The following is a 20,606-nucleotide window of genomic DNA, read 5'->3' as shown; positions in this document are numbered from 1 at the left end:
AAGAGAGTTTTCACAGACAGGCACAGGAAAGATCAAATTGTGTAACACAGGGTAGGAATGTCTGTATGCTTTAAGAAAGGTCTTGATAATTTTTCTTACGGTTATAATTACCAGGTTTGGTGAAGATATGGAAGCATTTACTACATTGTGTTTGCATTATTTTATCTTTATACAAATGAACAGATTTTAACCCCACTTCATGGAAGATGCTAATTTGCAGGCTAAACAGGAACACAAAGAATTTTTCCCATAAATTGATTTGTACAGTGTGCCATTACTATACCAAATGTGACTGGCAGTGCTTGGAATTTAGAAATACATTACCAGTAATCCAGCACTTTTTGGCCACCTTACTATAGGAGAAAGGAAGAAACTAGACTTGTTTCTGGACTGGACATAGACCTGAGCAACTGTCTCCAGGTGATTTGGACCAGATGACCTCCAGAGGTGCCTTCTAAGCTCAACCTTTCTGTGATCCTGCCCATCCCTGCTTTCCTATTTAGGTGATGTTAATTAAATTTTCACAAACATTCTGTTTCGGTTGGGCTGCCTAATTCTGACGCTGTTATCAGGTGGCTAGGATTCCCTTTTGTCAGGAACAGAAAAGACGTTTGCAGGCTTTCTACAAATTACTTTTTCCTTACCAACATTTTTTTTTGTTTTGAATTTTCAGAACTGACTTCTGTATCACATACTCCTCCTTACACCACAGTAAGCATAGCTTTCAGGCACAAACTATATATATACCTATATATATGTATATGAATATGTATGTGGTTTACCTTTTCCATTCATGTCCCCTACTGGAATAAGGCGACCAATGCAGAGTGGGCGATTCCCATATGGATCACGTACTGCATAGATTATGTCTTTATGCATAATTAGCAATGAATATGAAGTTGGAGTTTCATTCATTAAATTCTTTATTCTGAAATGAGACATAGGTGAACATAATCGCGTGTCACACAAACAGCTGTGTGCATTTACAGCTGCATATCATGCTGAAATTAGATTGCTGTTCTCAATTCTGAAACCCACCCTCCTCACCTTGCTACCCAGTCGGCTGTATCGTCGTTTTCTAGAGGAGGTGTGAAAGCCAGCAGCTGGGTGATCAGCTCACTGTCAGAACTGGTCGACAGTCCTACACCATGCCGCATAAGCTTTTGAGACACAAAGCAAAAGTGTTACGAACATTAAGAAAAATCCCATGTAACCCTGCTCTGATTTTAATCTAACAACAGCTTTGTGCAATGAACAAATATTTAAAAACGTATCAGTCCTTCAGATGATTAGAACATAGGAACATCAAATTTCTTCCAACAAACCAAATATAAAAAAAGAACAGTTACAATAATCTATGTCTGGTACATTTCTTCCTTTGCATCTCATTCCTTTGCTCCACATACAACCAAAATTAATGCCACCAATATTCAAGGCATAAATTCATGTTTGAGCCATTTTATCAGCTTTGTGTTTCTGCTTGCTCTGGGAAGAGAGGTAAAATATACAAGGGAAAATATGAAGTTACTTATAGCAGATACAGAAAGAGATATCACAGCAGAATGGTGGTTTGGGCACAAAGAAACAACAACAATAAAAAAGAGGCGTGAAGGGACACAGAGTTGGATTAAAAAATGAAATCCCACAATTTAAGGTCTGCTACACTTGGTCAGTCAAATTGTTGTGTCTTGGTGAACTTTTGCTTCTAAGGGAGAAGAGAATCTGCAGGGTATTTACACAACTATTACAACCCATTTGATGCTGTATGCTTTACAGTCCTTAATTTTTGTCTTTAGAAATCATTTTACATCTCATGTAACTCTGATTCTCCACTCTCCATCTACATTTCCTCAGTGCTGTTTTTTTTCTCCCATCCATTCACACAGTTGTAGCTCTGATGAAAGACAGGCCAGGTTCCTTTGGGCATGCCACACATTTGCCTCACAAGAGCATGCCCTCTCACTTTTGGATGGAACATATCATAGAAGAGATTTCACAATGAAAGATCTGCTAAATTGTAATTTGGTTCTTTAACACATACCCTTCTAGCCAAACACACTATAAAATTTGGCATTTGTTGGTTTAGGTCGTGACAGTGCTCATGATTAATTTTGCAAGCCAGAAATACAAATAAAGACAATATTCCAAAGCAGACATTTCAGATTGAAATGCATATGCATATGATTTGTTCCTTCTATCAGGCACTGCAAAGGAGCAGAGCCACATGTCGAGGTGCCTTCTGTTACAGCTGAGTTAGTGTTCTCCCTTGATCAATAGGAACATGACTGTCAGTCTAGAGGACTAGTAAGTTTTTCCCTGTGACAATTACAAATGCCTCCCCTCCCCTGGAATTTCTCCCCCCCCACATGATATATTTTGATTATGCTGCTCTTTCACTATCTCAAGCAGTCTTGTATTAAGGAAAACTCATAGCAAGGTTATTATTCTTTGCTGCCAGACATAGAAAGGAATGATGCCAGAGACTCCCCAAGGAGACACTAACCTTCCTCCTGAGCCGTACAGCGTTTGTTAGCTCCCCGTTGTGCGCCACAGCGATCTTCCCATGAAGAGTCTCTACGACAAAAGGCTGGCAGTTCTGCAGCTCAGAAATTCCCGAGGTGGAGTACCTTGTGTGCCCAATACCGAGGTTTGAAACGTACAGCTTCTTCAGGCTGTCTGCATTGAAGACGTGATTTATAAGACCCATTCCCTTCAGAAGAAAAAGAAAAAAAAAAAATTATTTGGTTTTGTTTTCCCAGCAACTTCCTCATTTCTCCTTGTATTTGTTTTTGGTCAGTATTAATGCAAGCAACTTTAACAGAAAGACAAATAAGCTTAAAGACATGGTAAAGAAAGAAGCTGAGTAGGTGTCACAGTGATATATCAGATCCCATTACTCCTGGTTTTAAATAAAGCGATAGGACATACTTGTGTTGATGATTTTCATGGAACAACCTATTCTCTGACTAAAAATAGATCTTCTGAAAAACACCACCAACTGTTGCGCTGTTTAAAAACTCCAGCAAAAAAGACTACCAGAAGACAGGAAAAGGAGGAAAAAGATGCTAGAATGGAATTCTATTTAGAGAATACCTTTTACTAGTTAGCAGTATATTTGATTTACTTTTATATTAGGTCCATGAAAATTTTTATTAGATTCTATTGTCATTCATGTCAATGTCAGAAACAAAGCTTTTTTCAAGAGGGTTTACTGTTTACTTAAACAAACTCTTCATATAGCCAGGTTGCCTTCTATTTAAAGCAGAAATGCATCAAAACTTTATAGTCAGCTGTCAGGAGCTTCTGTTGGCAATAAGCACTATGTGGAGACAATTTACTCTGAAAAAGCTGCACAGAGAGCAGAAGACTGGATTCCTCCTACAAAATCCTCCTTTTTCTGCTGCCTGTGGAAAATATTTACACCTTTCTATGCATGTTCCCCTACCACACATGTTACTTGTGATATACATGATATCCCACATGACAATGTTCCTCTGGTATCTTCAAAGATACACAGGAATGGTCTGAAGCTGCGATGATTCATAACCTTTGCTGCAGGTACAACAACAAGAGAGTGTGATGGAATAGGAAGGAAATTGGGTGAACTGTTTTCAGTTTTCAGAGCTCAACCAAAAATACTTAAAGAAAGCTCAACTTGAGGGTATTTTTTGCTGTGACTGTTACAGAGCCAGAATACCAAGAGGCTATATTTGTACATATGGTCTTAGGATATTTACTATAATGTTAAAAAGTTACTGCCTCAAATGGTCAAACTGGTATGGGTTTGCTTTAATGGTTCAGCAAAGTTTGTGCCAAATCAGTTATCATCTGGTGTCTCACAGGTGACATAAAGGTGGTCTAAAGTCTTGTGTCATGTGCTCATATGTGCACAGAAATGGAACCACACACTCTTATTTTACTCAGGACAACTTTATTCTGACAGGAGATCTGACAGTTCATAGGTCCAGCATTAATGGTTGTGGTGGAGTTAAGCATTGCAATAGCTTAAGCAAGCAATTTTCGTTTAAAACACATTTGGTTACTTACACAACTATATAATATTTTAATTGTAGTTTGAAATATTCCTCTGATTTAGATTGTGGTGGTATGGGATGGCAAATGTGAATTACACCACTATAAAAAATGCCCAATGAAGACAATGTTATGCCTGTATTATACAGGGCCTTATACATGTCAGAACATGATAATGGTCTTACAAATAGCTAGTTTAATATATTATTCTGCATATCCAAGTGTGAAGCAAGAAGACAGTCTTTATTCTACTGGCATCGCTATGTCTATACAAGAGATTTAAGTTCTTACGCATCCTGAGCTAATACAGCTATGCCAATAATGTTTTGTTATACAGATACAGCTGAAAGGCTCTGACAGAGAAATATGGATGAGTTTGTCCTGGAGATTTTATAACAAAGGATTAATAGCTTTTGTCAAGGGCTATTAATCCATGGTCAAAGGCTGGCAACAATCAGAAGGGAGCACATACTCCTGTCGAAGGTGTTCCAATTCATACTCTAATCTATGTATTGCCTTAAGCTATTGACATGTGAGTAAACTGATGCAGTGAAAAGTGGGCACCTTTTCCATTCTGTTGTCTCTGCTATGAAGAAGAGTCAGCCAGGTTTGGAGGGTAAACAGGTACAGTAGCATCTTAACTGCTGACTGGGCTAGTTTGGAATTCAGAGTCCTAAATATACTTTCACCAGTGTAACAGACCAAATGTTTGTTACATTAGCACCACTTCCAGGACTAGAAAAGTCATATATATTGTACTACATAGGCTCGTTTTTACACTGTGGTTATTACAGTTTTTAAAATTGCTGTATCTGAGAAACATATTTCGAGGATAAAAGAAACCATCATATGCTCTGGAACTCTTAAAATATCAAAGCTGATACTATGATAAAGTCAAATTCTTAGCATGACAGCTAAGTATTGCAGCTCAGTAACACACTACAAATTATTCTGTCACCTGCTGGAAGTTAATACTGAGAAGCACTTTTTATGATGGGATTTATGGAGCAGCTCGAGCAGCCCCCTATAAAGGAACCTGGAATTCCTGTAAGCTTACGTAAAGCTGAAACCCAAGCAGAAGCAGGAATGAAGAACAGATAACATGGTGCTCAAGTTGAGAAAAGCTGCATTTAAAAGCCTGTGTGTGTGTGTGTGTGAAACAGGCTGTAACTAACAGATAGGATGGGGGAAAATGCCTGAAGAGCCAGCAAACATGAAGCTTGAAGAGACAAGATTTTGCATGAGGCATTGAGCAGTCATGCACAGATACACATGCTGCTGCAGCAAAGAAATTGCCCTATGGTTATCTTGATGATTTCCAATCCTCTCCTCTCCCAAGATGGAATAGGCTGATGATTATTTTTTTCCTGATCACTATTCAATACAGAATGAGCAGAAATATCCCCAGAGCATGTAAGTATTCTCCTGGCATAATACTTTTAAGAGTATGGCCATTTTATGTCTTTTAACATTACGTGGGATTGTCTGAGCTCAAGAAAGACTGGAAGACCTTCTGAGGGCTTCATTCAATCTTTTACTCTGTTTATGTTTACCTATGGGTAAAGTAGCTGCCAGTTCCTTGAGTCTCAGTAAGGCAAGAATTAGTCATCCATTTGCTTGTGCATAGCCTGTAACTGTATTTATTTTCTCTTGATCTCAGTTGCATGGGTGCTCTTCCAAATCTCAAGAGTTAACACCTTAGCTGCAGGGCGACTTTGGTAAGTAGTTTTTGTGACATGAGTAGCCTGATCTGGATACTTCTGTATGTCTGCCACTGTGTGCATGGATACACCCAGCGTATTTGTTTTAAACATGCACTTAAGTTGCACAAATAATAGAATTAGATACTGTCACTGACAAAACAAAAACCGTTCATCAAAACATGTTGCTTTCCCTCCAATTATTGTGTTTCCTAGCTGAAGCAAACTTTAATGCATCTCAGTTAGGCATGTACAAAACATTCATTTCCATTTTACCTTGTGCACTTTGAATGCCTGGGATGACTCTCCATCACTTGTCACAATTCCAGCACTCTCCTGGCCCCTATGGAAAAAATATAATTAACATTAAGCACTGAAATGCTTAGAATATGAAATGTTTTAACATATAATGGATTGGTGTTTTTTTCTTCTATTCTCTACAACATTAATTTTAATGTAGGCTTATTTGTTGTTTTATTTTACAGGCTTGTAATTACAACTGTTTTTTTGCCCATGTTATGCTTTGTTTCTAAACAGTCACATAAGGTTTGTGCCTAAGCCCACTGAATTCAGTGGGAACCTTTCCACTAATAAGCACTGGCTCAGGCTCTCACTTCAGTTCTATTTCAGTGTGGGCATAAAATAACAGCAGATGCTTTATCTGAAAAGCCACTTTGCAGGGATAGTCTAGGTCTAGGATAGCATAGGTCTAGGCTGTAGTAGTAGGTTCTGTGCTGCTACTCTGTTTCTGCTTTGGGCTGGAAGGGAGGGTATTCAACTGATGGTTTTGGGTAGGGGAATGCATTGTCTCTTCCACAGATCACCTAGGCAGGAGCTTTTGCATTTACACTTATGCAGACAAGCTGGCATTTACACCTCTAAAAACTATATAGACCCTCTGATAAAAGTGTTTGAGCACATAAACCTAGTATTGGCCATCACAGCTTCTGAAGTCGAGCAAAACCTGTCCTGTATCAAAAATAGCGTGGTCAGCAGGACAAGGGAAGTGATCCTTCCCCTGTACTCTGCATTGGTGAGGCCACACCTGGAGTACTGTGCTCAGTTCTGGGCCCCTCAGTTCAGGAAAGACATTGAAGTGCTGGAGCGGGTCCAGAGAAGAGCAACATGACTGGTGAAGGGACTTGAGCACAAGACCTATGGGGAGAGGCTGAGGGAGCTGGGGTTGTTTAGTCTGGAGAAGAGGAGGCTTAGAGGTGACCTCATCACTCTCTATAACTACCTGAAGGGAAGTTATAGCCAGGTGGGGATTGGTCTCTTCTCCCAGGCAGTCAGCAATAGGACAAGGGGGCATGGGCTTAAACTCTGCCAGGGGAAATTTAGGCTGGATATTAGGAAGAAATTCTTTACAGAGAGAGTGGTCAGGCATTGGAACGGCCTGCCCAGGGAGGTGGTGGACTCGCCATCCCTGGAGGTTTTTAAACTGAGATTGGACATGGCACTTAGTGCCATGATCTAGTAAACAGACTAGAGTTGGACCAAGGGTTGGACTCGATGATCTCTGAGGTCTTTTCCAACCCAATCGATCCTGTGATTCTGTGAAAACAAGTCTGGTGCACAGCATCACCGCAAATGGAAATACTTCTCGTGCAGCAGATCAGGCTCAGGCTGGCAGCTGTGCCTTGTTGAGCAGAAGGGCTGCATGAGCTGCAATGGCAGAGGTCTCCCCAACTCTGTCCCTGCTCTGTCCCCGGGCACAGGCCCAGCCCACGGGCAGGCAGCACCGGCATGCTCCCTGACAGAGGCCAGCAGAATGCTGCACAGATGCCCAAAGTTTATCATTCAGTCCTTATCCGGTGAAAAGGTGTGTTTTGCAGACTGGAGTTTTTTGTGGGTAACAGCGAAGGCTGCTCGATCTTCCTCTAGAAAGCTCCCTGGAATAAGGCTGAGTGTTACCTCCAACAAAACTGCCGCCACAGACCCATCATGGCTGTAACACTCGGAAGGACTTGGGCAGACTGGTAAGTCCACTCTCATATATAATAATGACTGAAATGCAAAGATGTTTTCCTCAAGAAACTAAAGAGTTAAAATATTTTTACAATATTAGATTAAGATACTATTGGTGCATTAGATTGGTTTAACTCAACTGAAGTCACTGGAATTATGTTGGTGTAAGCAAAAATGTGATTGGCCACAAAAAATCTATAGAATGGATGCTCATCTACAACTGACCGTGTTCATTATAAATTTTCTCCAGTTTCTAAAACCCTTTATTGGCCACTAGACCCAGATGTATGTAAAGCAAAAATTTAAAGAAAGCAAAACAAAACACATTTCACACATTTATCCTGTTATTGACACAGATCTTAAAGAGAAAAATCAGAGGTGAGGACACATTCTTAAACCCATGTATTTTAACTCAGGGAGATGTCCCATCTACAAACGCAAAGACGGGTAGTATGACTTAAGGGTTGATATACAGCATCCAGCAACTTCTAACCCCAATGTTACTATTACAGGCCATTTCCACTTAAATACTGACGCTGTCCCTTTAAACATCAGTAAAATCAATAGCGAAGAAGAGGGAAGCAAACATCCTGAACCAAAGGCCCTTGTGAAGTCGCTGGATTACATCTTCCATTTAGCTCAATTTCATTACCGCAAAGCTTACACAATTCTACCAATTTAGTCAGATTTTTAAGTATGCAAGCTTTTTATTAAAACATCACTAGTAACCCAATGAATATCAGAGTTAAAAACATGTGTGTATGGCCACCAATTCAAAACCAACTACTGCACAGAGAAGCCAGTGTAAAGCAGGACGATCCTATCCATGTTACTATCACCTCAACTATTGCCAAAGTGCAACCTGTTTGGAAGGCTCATGCGTGGAGGGTTCCCCACAGGAGTGCCCACCCAGCAACGGGCAGGCGAGAATGCCTTTGCGGTGCTCGTGGTTTGGTTTGGTTTGTTTTTCTAATAAAGGAACACGATTGTGTGACTCTTTTTCCCCCCTCGCTCCACCAGAGCGCTCACAGAGGCCCTTTCCCGCAAGAAGGGTTAAGGCCGCCCCCCGGCCCCGCTCCCGCCCCGGCCGCCTCCAACACCCAGCCCGCTTATTTGGCAGTTTCTCAAGTTACTCCCCTCAGGCAGCTTGAGCCAGTAAAACTAGATCCTTTCATCTCGGCGGAGCTTACTGACAACCAGCCGTCTGGTTTCCTAGGAAACAAAATCTTGGCTAGAAATAGTGAATCATTTCCAGGTCACTTTCAACATGGAGAGTGGAGCAGGGAAGCATTGGACTGAGGAGGAGGTTAAAGCCTTGTTAAGCGTCTGGTCAGAAAAAAACATCAGAAAGCAACTCCACGGCACCCTGAGGAATAAAGGAATATTTATCTACATTGCTAAAAGGTTGCAGGAGTTAGGAGTTTGCAGAGATTGGAAACAGTGCCGTGCAAAGTACAAAAATCTCAAGTACGAATACAGAACGGTTAAATATGCCCACAACTCTGGGGATGTCACTAAAACCATGAAGTTTTTCCATGATCTGGATTCCATATTGCGATATGAACCTGTCACACAATTAACAGCAGAAGAAAACGGCAGGTGTTCTGCGACTGAGACGCAGCTGAACACAAGCCCCACAACAGACAGCACGCAAGGTAAAAAACTGGTTTTGCTTCTTTTTCCCTTTTTTTTTCCCCCCTCTCTTTGCTTAAAACCCAAAGGGAACAAAACGGAAGCCTGAGTTTGCTGGAGCCGAAGCAGAGGTTGCCTGACAGACCCAACAGCATGGTTAGAAGTGACTTGATGCACTCCTCACGCAGGGGAATAAAATGTTAGCACCCACCAGTGTCGAAGTCTGTAAATACAGCATCATTCTAACAAAATTATGCTAACTGCTTGTGTTGCAGCCTCGGTGAGTACTTGTGGGTGTCAAGGCTCCTGCACAGGGTTGAAACATGAGGTTAAGAATAGCTGTTTTATTTCCCTTTGACATTCCTTTGCAGTACTTTGGAAGCGGGTTTTGTAGAGCTCCAATTCAGATTTAAACTTAAAAGTAAAGGTTGAAACTGTCATGATTTTTAAAAAAATCATTATTTGTGATACAAGTGAAATTTAGGATTTCTATTCTTATCTATCTCTAACTGAAAATTTAGGTATGATGACTAAAGGTAAATTAAATTATTTTGTAAGCAATTCAACTTAAATATTTGAGAAACAGGGATGCTTAATAATTTCTCTATGATTCTCATTAAAAATTGTAGTGAGGAAAGTAAATATCATGTTTATCAGACTATTTTGAGGCAAACCAACTGCTTTTATTCTGAGGAGGTTTTTATCAAAGTATTTGCATCTCTTGTTTTATTCAACCCTCTTACATATGTATTTAAGCTGTGCTTAACATTTCATTAAGGTCAATCTGTTATTTGACATCACTCAAATCTCCTTGTCACATCCTAAATGTCACTGAAGCATAAGCCCAAATGATAGTTGTAAGTACCAAAGTAAGATGGCTAAAAAGAGAAATTAAAAGCTTAACTGTGTGTTCCTACAGTATCTGGCAATTTACATTAATTAAGATTGTGAATCTTTATTAAGAAAACAAAAAGCCCAAAATCAGGGGAGACTGCCAAAGGCACAGAAAAGATCTGGACATCCAGCTTGCCCTTGTACCCTTCCATGTCTCCCTCTACTGTGCTGCGTTACAGGTCTGAGGAGAAGAAATTGCCATTTTTCTTGTCATTGTTTACCTTAACGAAAAGCTTGACCTTCATTTGTCATCACTAGCAGAAAGCCTCTAGTCTGTCAAAGTCACTTTAAATTAAATGGCAATTTTATAATATTTTAACATGCTCTCTGTATATTGCAATGTACTTTTATTTTTAAACTTGAAGAACTGAGGCTCATACAAGCTGTTAACACTTCTGAGGACTACATGAAATAGTGTCCTTCTGAGGATCTGCCCTTACACTACCCTCTGTGTCTTACGTTGTTTGCACCAACTGTTAATCTTAATTCTCATCTGCCTTAGACCTCTAACAAGTTTAAATCAGAAAAGGTTACTTTCTGTTGTGAATCCCAAAGTAGAATAGATATTAAAATTAGCCCTGGGTGAGATATACCTCACGTTGAAGCATTAGGACTGACTGGTTTTAAAGGTGATTAAATATATCTCTTAAATGCACAAGCTTTTCTGTTACTCCCTTAAAAAAACGAAGTTTTATGGATAAACAAAAATTAAATGCAACTAACTGTAATAATGCAACACTAATGGCAATAATTTAAATGCAAGGATTTTCATAGCAACCATAATTCAGCCACAACGAAAGCACACTAAGATAGAAATGTGTCCTGCAGCTATGCAGAATGCATCTAACCATAACGGGGGGCAGAGGGAGCAGCTGTGAGAACATCCACTTTCCTCATTTAAGAATCCATGTCAAGCAAGTACAATAACGCCGTCCTGGAGGCCCAGTCCTTTTCCCACTGCAGGCAGAGTTGCAATGCCTGCTCAGCTCGGTTACTTTGAAGGGCCCTTGCAAGGATAAAACCGCATTTGAGGCTCTGCAGCTGATGCTCACAAGTTTTGTCATGGGGGCAGACCTGCAGGTGCAGCTCCCGTGGAACGAAAGGGCCTGCGGGACGAAGGGGCTGCTTTAATGGGAGTGTCATCCTCCCCAGGGCAGACAGATGGAAGCACACCTGCATCCCTGCAGGACCCCTCCTGGGCTTGTCCCTTTTAGAGTGACAGAGGAGAGGAAGGAAAAGTGGTCCCTCCCCTCTTTAAAAAGAGGCTGCGACACCTCATTTTGACAGAGCTGGAAGAACCAAGGATGTCTAGGCTTGTGACTTGGGTGGCAAGAACAAAATGCTATTAGCAAACTAAAACCTATGCCAAATGATACTGTCCACCATTCACGTCTTATCTTATTTGAAGTAGCTATATTAATTTGTTTTGTTTAAAACGCATGACAAGGGACAAGGCTTGAACCCACAGAAATGACTGTATTTTTACCATTCTGCTTGGCCCTTCTTTAAATATTCATATCCATCCTTAATGTAAAGCTACAAAGTACGTCTTTGTGATTGATTTGCCTCGTTATCTCAAATACTGGGCGATTGCTGGGGAGGCAAAAGGAACTACTTTCGTGGGACTGAATGGTATTTCTACAGTGTTTCCCTGAGTTTTTTCTTCCTATCTGGTAAGATCAGTTTTCTTTTGAAAGTATAATTGAAGAAATCAATACTGAAAATCACAATCAAGCCTAAAAGAAAGGTCCCAGGACAAGTGTGGTGGCAACACACACATCAATTCCCGGCTCATTCATGGAAAGATGACACTTCTTGCATTACCACATACAGCAGTGGAAGCCAGACACGTTCATGTTGTCCTTCCAAAATACATGTTTTTAGAGGCAAACACAAAGTTGTAGCTTACACAGTAATTAAAGAAGATACAAGTCAACATGTTCACTTCTTTTAAAATGTAGTTTACGTATTATCCCAGTAACCAACAACCAAGAAGATCCATGCAGAGTGATGGTGCACTGTGAAAAACGGGATCTTTCATTAGAGTTCAAATGAATGACCTTTCCGTTTTGTTAACCAGTTTTGATTCAAGTTAAATCACATATTAGTAAATCTAGTACATGATCTACAAAAGTAAAGCTCACCTAGTAATTCATGTTAAGTCAGTTAACGCTCTTTTATACTTCTCTTTATGTTTAAATATAAACACACTGATCACTTCCCTTGACCTTCACTTTACCACAGCAAGTGCAGAAAAACTATCAAGTCTGAGCAGAAATGCATCAGCAATGACAATATTATTATATGTACAAAACTCACAGCTAAAATGCAAAAAGATCTTTCAGAAATGCTGACTTGAAAATGCCACTTATACATAGTTTTCCATATCTGGACTTTAACATTAAAGATGCCATTAACAAGTATTTGATATACTTTTTAATAAGAGTGTGAAATACATTTATAAGAGATGCTTTTTTCCCTCCATCAAATATTCTCACATATTTTTCTGTTAACTGTTCATATTTACTTAAAATAACAAAGTGCTTCTTTTTAGTATTACAATGTAATTGAACTTGCTCATCCTAGTACCCATGGCGCACTCAGCAGCCTTCCAGCAGGGGATATATTTCCCTCTCTGTGGTTTGCTGACAGCTGGGAGCAGTCAGAGATCAGGCCACTGCATCTATGAGTCATTCTGAGCCTCGCTGAAAGTCAGGAGGATTTAAGATAATGCTCTCAAATGCAGTTTTCAGTTTCACCTATGTCAGGGATACCAGGTTGCATCCCAGCCACACCTCGTTACTGTTTCTTGTGAGATGCTGCCACAGCACCTTTGAACAGGGAGCTTTGATCTGTGTGACCTGCCTGGCTGGAGCCCAGAGCAGCTCACTCACTCCCCACAGTCCCTGTACAGTGAATCAACATTTCAAACCTCCTGTCAACACATACTTTGAATACAGCATCTTACCACAGAACAGCTTCCAAGCCTGTCCTCTGTGAAAGCTAAGCTGATGCGGAACCTGTGCTGCTTTCCAAACTTACATAGCAATTGTTATAATACTGCTTTTTAAACAAATGTAGGAACCCTATGCTGTAAAAAGTTAGACTGAATCCTGTGGCTACAAATACATCTGTTCTCTACTCACAATATTTTCCCATTTTTCCCTGTGCCATTAATGAATTCCATTGATTTCCAGAACTCTTTGCAGAACACTGTTATTTTCTTCATACTCTAAATATTATTCTTGGATTTTTTCTGTTACATAAATAGATTTGTGGATATCTGCATCCATGTGCAAAGTTCACTTTTAATTCTACATCTCTTTTCATTATGTACTTCCAAACTATACTTGTAATGTGCTATCCACCCCAAATAGTGAGAGCCAGAAAAGCATGCAAGTCACTAGAATCAAGTCAGTTTTTTACAAGAATTTTAAATACATTTCAAACAGGCTTCATATGCAAGATATAATTTAATTTACCTCCTATAACTCATGTCCCCTTATGAGGACAGGCCAAATTAATTTTAAATTTAATGTAAATACAAATTAAGTGTGGAGATTGCAAAGTTAATAGTCTTCTCATTGTGTATGGACATTTTCACTTAATTTAAGCTAATTTAGTCCATACCAATTTTTCATCTAAGAACTCTTTCCTTCCCAGGTGAAATATCAGTTTCTTTAGAAGATGATGAGGACGCTCCAGAAGATCCACTACTTTTTATGTCACATGTCAGACCAATTCAACTAGGTATAGTATGATGGCATAGTGAGAACAAAAAGTAAAAAGCAGCATGGCTGCCAAAGCACTTTCTGATAGCTTGAGCACGCCGTCATTCTGTTTCTGATCAACATAGCTTTAGAATAGCCACTCTTTTAAACCATCTCGTTCCCAGCTGTAGCACTCCACAGTCTCATGCATTGTTAGATGCTGCCCACTGTATATGAGGTAACTCCTGCATGACTACCATTCACATTCAAATCGCATCCCATGCTATAGCTTAATCATACTAACCACATTAACCACATTAATTTTGTTAAATGCTAGTGGAAAGTATGCCAAATGGTAGTGTGCAATACCCACGCCAGCTTGTGGATTTTCTCCAACACATGTAATTTCTGCTTAATGCAGCCTGAATGAATGGCGTGAGCCAGGACAGACAGGCAGAGGTCAGACCTGTCCCACCGAGCAATCCAGGTTTGCAGTGGTCTTCAAAGCAGCTGTATCCTCTCTCCAAGCAAGAGGTGGTGAGCAAGGCTTTAGTCCCATCAGACATACAACCACCCATCTGGAAACGGTTCTACTCTAGTCATTTTGCTCAGGAAAGTCATTACAGTGCAAAGGCACAAATCTGGCAAGCCAGAAAGAGGGAGAAAATCCTAGGTGTGAGCCCCTTCAAGGGGACCATAAAGGGAATGGAGAAACCTGAAGGCATTTTAGGCAGAATTAGACAACTGATGAGCTGATTCCTGGCCTGGATGAACAGCAGCACTGTGCTGAAAGTCTTAAATGCTCTTTGGATTTTGGCACACCCTCTACGCCCTAGCATATATCCCAGTCCAGTTACAACTTTTGCTACAGAATCTCCAAGGTGCCATATTCATGGAGAAAACAAGGCCCCGGCTAAACCGTACACACTACACCCCTCTTACCTACCATAACAAGAAACTAAAGAGGAGACAAGAATCTTCCATGGAATTGTATACACATACATACAAACAAAACTTTTCTTGCAGTAAGTATCTGAATCAAAGTTTACAGGAATATGTCTGTCAGTGCTCTTGCAACATACTGCCAAGCAGATTCATTTGAGCTGCTATAAAATCTTCTGAGAAAGCTGCTTTCTACAAAGCAAGCAAAATAACTTGAATTGCATGGGGTCTCAAATATGTTCTGATACTGAAATGCCTTCCCTAGTGCCTTAGTCTTTAGATTTCAATCTTCAACTGCAGCAGTGCCTATGGTTGCGTTCACCTGTAAGCAGGCATTTTCTTTCACTCCCCCAGGAAGAAATGAAAGCATAATTGCTATGTCACCTGAAAATTACCCTCCTCAACAACATATCAGTGAGCTGCCTGCTGCAGAGGTCCGATTAACACAGGACTAACAGGGAAGAAATTGGTATCTGTTAATACAGCTTTTTTACAACTAGAATCAATTACAGAGACTAGCAAAGAATGCCTCTATCTAGGACAAATTTGTCCCCAGACAGGTTATTACACACAACTATGCTCCACTGACGCTGTATGTGCAAGCAAAGGTCAGATATTTTTGCCATCACACAAAGCTCAGTGACTATAAATCTCCAACTCCCATAACCAGGATTCTCCTTTTAGAATAAGACACTTGCAAAAGCATTTATCACTTCAGTATGACTGCTGAAAACCATGACAGTTACTATACACTTTCATGTTTGCTCTGTTTGATGAAGCACTGGAATTGTGTGGGGTTTTTTAAAATAGTAATTTTTGCAAATATTTAGAAAATGCACGAAAAACCACTTTCCAAACTAATTTGATATTCATAATGAAGTCTTTTAAGCAAATTCACAATTAGAAAAAAGGAAACATTAAAAAACTGCAAGAGATCATATTTCAGTGTTTTAAGTAATTGCATGGCATCCTTTACCTCCTAATAATAAAAAATAAAGTTGAAGACTGGAGAAAATGAAAAAATATTAGTTCTGCAGAATGGGATAACTCTAAGTTTTACTTTAACCCCCCCCCCGATATTTGTGATGGACCCACACTGAGAAAGGGGGGGGTTCTGTACTATAAGAACTGGGTTCATTATCACACAAATGTTCTTGTGTGACAGAAGGCAAAAGTCTCCATTCCTCAGCTCCACACAAAAGGGAGCTTTTTAAGTTAAGGATTGGATTTTTCAGACCCCTACCCAGTTTAGAGCTCTCCATGTGTGTAAAACCAAAAGAATGACCTGAAGCAGAAAGTTAAGTCTTGCTGCTTGTGTCAGTGACTCAGTGCCCAATTTATTATTGTGTTGATACAGCACTGTGTATCTTCCAAACAGTACTCCCCTGTTAGAGCGAGATAAGGACTCAGCAAAACAAGTCGATTCAATGTGAATCACGCTAAGCCATTTATTACAGAAACAAGTCTCCTTATATACGTAACTATATTCTAATCACGGGTCCACGTTTCAAGCATGGATTCGTTAAATGAGTATTGTGGGCTGTCCGTGCGCTGGAGTCTCACTGATGATACGCCCGATGATTCACGCCATGCCAGGACCCCGATGATTGAGGAACGCCCCTCTTGCTCACAGCAGACTCTGCCCTCAGCTTCTCGAAGCGGCCCTGAGATTCCTTTGAGCCTGACTAATTCAGCAACAGATCTTTATCTATCAAAACCCCTCCACACTCCCCTTCAATGTCTGAATGACAAAACAGCTCATTGGTTATTCTCAAAGGTGTTACAAGTGAAAATTCAATATAGTAGGGTACAGAAGAAAGAAATGTTCTTGGATTAATTAAATGTACATGCACTATCTTAATACCAGTTTTCAAGAGAAGGCAAAAATTATGTCAGAATTAACAAAAATGCTGACAAATTAATAACCAATAGCTTGCTTTTAATGTCACCTCTGTTCCGTCTTTCTCTGGAGAGACAAGTCTTGAGGAAACGGCATATTTCATTCTCATTGTCTCTATCTTTCCCCACCCCAAGCATCCCATGCAGATAACCTGTGTCTGTGTCTCTCCCCTACCCCGCACGATGCAGGTAATCCAGCGTCAGCAATAGAAGCTTCCAAAACACCAGCTTTTATTCCAACAGTAGCAAATGAAGGAGGAAAACACTGGACTGTTAATGAAGTCAGAGCTTTGATACGCATATGGTCAGACAAAAATATCCAGCAACAACTGGAGGGGACAGTGAGAAATAAAAGAATTTTTGAACAGGTTGCTGCTAGACTTCAAAAGTTCGGAATTGACAGGGACTGGAAGCAGTGCAGGACAAAATATAAAAATCTGAAACATGAATACAAGAGTGTAAAAAGTGCCCAAGATTCAGGGAGTACAAGTAAAAGTATGAAATTTTTTCATGAACTGGATGCTATTCTGAGGCACAGCACCATGGAACATGCAAGTAAATCAGATAATGATGAAAGTGAGAGGCCTCCAGAATGGAGACAAGCAAAATCAGAAAAGGACTCCATAGGTAAGTACTTCATACCCATATATCATTTAAAAATTTTAGTTTTCCAGCACTAGAGAGACCTTAAAAGAATGAATATATATCTATATCTATATCTATATCTATATATATATGCATATATACCAATTAATTAAAGATTAACCAGTTTGCTGGGGGAAGGGGAAACACTGAATGGAAATTTAGTATTTAGTCCAGTTGTTCACTTTACATTACAAGGTAATCTTTCAGATTGATTATTTTCATAACAGAACTGAGAAACAAAAATAGGGAAAAAAATGAAGACATAAAGTGATAGAGACCATTCCAGTAAAAATCATGGCAGAAGAGACTATTTTCAGCTTAGATAAAATGGATGAGAGAGACAGACTGTTACTGGAAAAACTAAGGCACTGAGCAAAACAAGTCTGTAGTTACAAACATTGGTTAAAATATTAACATTTAAATTGTCTTTCTCTTATGGTCAGTTCTGGTAGCCCAGTTTTACTGGCCTTTGGAGCAAGAGTCCCAAACTAGTCAGTCAACTATTGTGAAAATAGCAAAAGGAACAGTACCAAGAATGCTGTTAGAGCTTGCCTTTAGTTTTTGTGTGGTTATTGACAAATAAATTGATAATGGATGGATTAATGCAGAAGTAGTGTAGACTGATGAACCTACACAACCCAGGTGTTAAAACATTCTTTATTGGTATGTACAACCAGAAACAGGCCTGCTGTTTAAGAACAGAATGAAACATAAAACTCTTTTATTACACAGTAAGAATCCTACACAGGGGATGGTATTACGGTGGCCATATATAAGACTAGAAGTTAGTAAAGTAATGCAAGAGGTCAAGAAAAATAAAACACAAAGACAGTCTCTGGCTGAAAACTCAGAGAGCACTTTGGGGGAAGTTTTACTCTTCGGTTGGTGTTTCCAGGCTCTTTGCTAATGCATCTGCTACTGCCTGCTGGCATAAAGAGCGTCCTAGGTTGGACAGATCTTTTGATTTGACCCAGCACAGCTGTTTTGATGTAATACACAAATGCAGTACCCTCACTAACACAGCATTATTTACACAGAAATGCCTGGAGACACAGGTGAAGAGGACTCTGTTAGTAATATGTCAGAAGACCTACAGGTTGCAGATACAAAGAAAGTTTCTGACTCAGGTAAACTGAAAAGTCTTCTATTTTATATAAATCCCTAAATTTAGTAATTTAAGATAGATTTCTAAAGTAAGTCCCCATTGTAATGATGGTCAGAAAATGCAGAGGCCTAAAAAACTTTCAAGCAGGAGATAATGTCAGGATGATAACCATACTTTCAGTAAATACAGGCATATGTGCACATATACAGTGCTTTGCTGAATTTGATAAAAACAGTCTAGTAATCTTTTCAGAGATTCATGACTCAAGATGTAAAGAAGAAACTGTTGCCTTAAGGAGGTTGAGTGCAATGTATTACTGCACTTAGTTTTACTTAAACTGTGTCTTCCCAAGGATTAGAATTGTTCAGTCTCCCATGCATAAACTTATAGGGCATTCTCTTTTTCACACTATAATGTGATCAGTATTTAATGTGATTGTGTAAATACTCACATCAGGGAATGAAAACTTCATTTAGGAGTATCACTACTAGCACTGAATATGAAGATAATATCCTCTTTATGAAGAAACATTATGGTTTACATCCGAAAGCAAAACTTGCAGGGGAAGCAAGAGTTTAACATTCAGCTAGAGACACACATGGAATCTCAAAGGCTGACAGATTTGACTCTCCACAATAGAGGACGACCTCATGGTCTCTTTCAGTAGCATAAATCAGAATATAGTCTAAATTAGGTATTAAGGAGTAGTCTTACAGAATTTAAAGTGGTCTAACGTGAACTTGAAAGATTTTAATGTCAAATTAAAAATATTCTGACAGATGATGTTCCTATAAATACTACTCCAGACAATCTGGCAGCTCTCCATATAATGAAAGAAACAGCTATAACAAGTAAGTAAAGACATGGTTGATCACGAGAGGTAATTTGAGGTATACCAGACTGTAGTATTCTTGTTTTAGTATTCAAGAGAAAATACATTTATTGATTTAAATTTATTAACAAAGAAATATATAACTTGCCTTTTATCAGATCACCGTGGGCACTTGAGGCATTTATCAGGGAAAAATAGGTTGTAATGAAAATGCAGTGCCTATGGAGATCTCATTTGTAAAACCCATCAAATTCAATTTTCCCCCATCAACAAGTAGAATTTCTACATATATATAAACAGGAGTAAAACACTGTAATACTATATAGATTCAGCAGTGCCACTAAACTGTCCTATAACATAGTTTTCAACAGCCTGCAGCTACGTGATACTGTAACTTTTTGGACTGCAATCTTCCAAACCGGTTATTCAAGACAAAGTTAACTGAATACTTCCAGTATTTGCGATAAGAGATACCCACATTAAATGAAAACTCATTTCTGACACTTTAACTTTCCTTTAGGATATGTGTAGGTGTTAGACATCTACAGCTTGCCTTGGTTACCATTTCCTTTCTCAAATATATGTATTCTAATTGTGTATTTTGTTTCTGGGTAATTGTAATTGCAATTGCAATCTGATTTGGTTGGCATAGAATAATAGCACATGTTTCAGAAATGTCTGTGGTTCAGCCTATCCACTCTAAAGTCTACTGATCAAAATTTTGTGACAAAAAAAATGGTAAAACCACAGCACTAATCTTGGTGAGATAGTTTCAATTTCTAAAATTCTTTGCCTTGCTTCCAGTGAGGACTACAGACTCAAATAATTTTATCACAGGTGGTAAAAAACACTTAGACTTTAATGTTGTTTATGTTAACACAATTAGGTATTATATAAAGCAGAGAAAAGATGCATTACAGTATCATGGAGACCCTTTGTTCTCTAAGTGTGGTAGAAGCCTTTACTAGATAGTTCAAATAAATTTAAAGTGAGAAACTGATAAGTAAAGAAATTGTATGTATCCCTGTATTCATAAATTTACTTGCTGAAAAATAGTGAAAAAGACAATCAGTAGCCTTTAGGAGGTGACTTCTTAAAGACTACTCCATATTAAACAGAACTTTCACAGAAAACTTTCTCAACAAGCATGTAATTATAATTTATATGTACTCATACCTTTAAAAAAAAAGTGTTAAAAATAATAATTTGACATAAATAAGAATTTAGAAACTCAGTTAACCTCGTAT

At 39.1% G+C, this 20,606-nt stretch overlaps 1 protein-coding gene across 1 annotated transcript in view; it reads left to right on the top strand.

Annotated features, from left to right (window-relative positions):
• Positions 1 to 8,967: 8,967 nt before the first annotated feature.
• The window catches only part of PAICS (phosphoribosylaminoimidazole carboxylase and phosphoribosylaminoimidazolesuccinocarboxamide synthase), a gene marked incomplete at both ends in the record, with an annotated part of 42,191 nt that continues 30,552 nt past the window's right edge, over positions 8,968 to 20,606 (top strand). Inside the window, 4 exons of the mRNA XM_080343851.1 lie at positions 8,968 to 9,355; positions 13,890 to 13,976; positions 16,967 to 17,404; positions 18,460 to 18,549. Of these exons, the coding sequence (XP_080199977.1) occupies positions 8,968 to 9,355; positions 13,890 to 13,976; positions 16,967 to 17,404; positions 18,460 to 18,549 (1,003 nt within the window). The remainder of the gene's footprint in view (positions 9,356 to 13,889; positions 13,977 to 16,966; positions 17,405 to 18,459; positions 18,550 to 20,606) is intronic.

Source organism: Nesoenas mayeri (genome assembly GCF_963082525.1).
Source record: "Nesoenas mayeri genome assembly, chromosome: 4".
Taxonomy (NCBI): domain Eukaryota; kingdom Metazoa; phylum Chordata; class Aves; order Columbiformes; family Columbidae; genus Nesoenas; species Nesoenas mayeri.
Note: the sequence above shows the minus strand (reverse complement) of the source record. Positions and strands in the feature narration are given on the sequence as shown.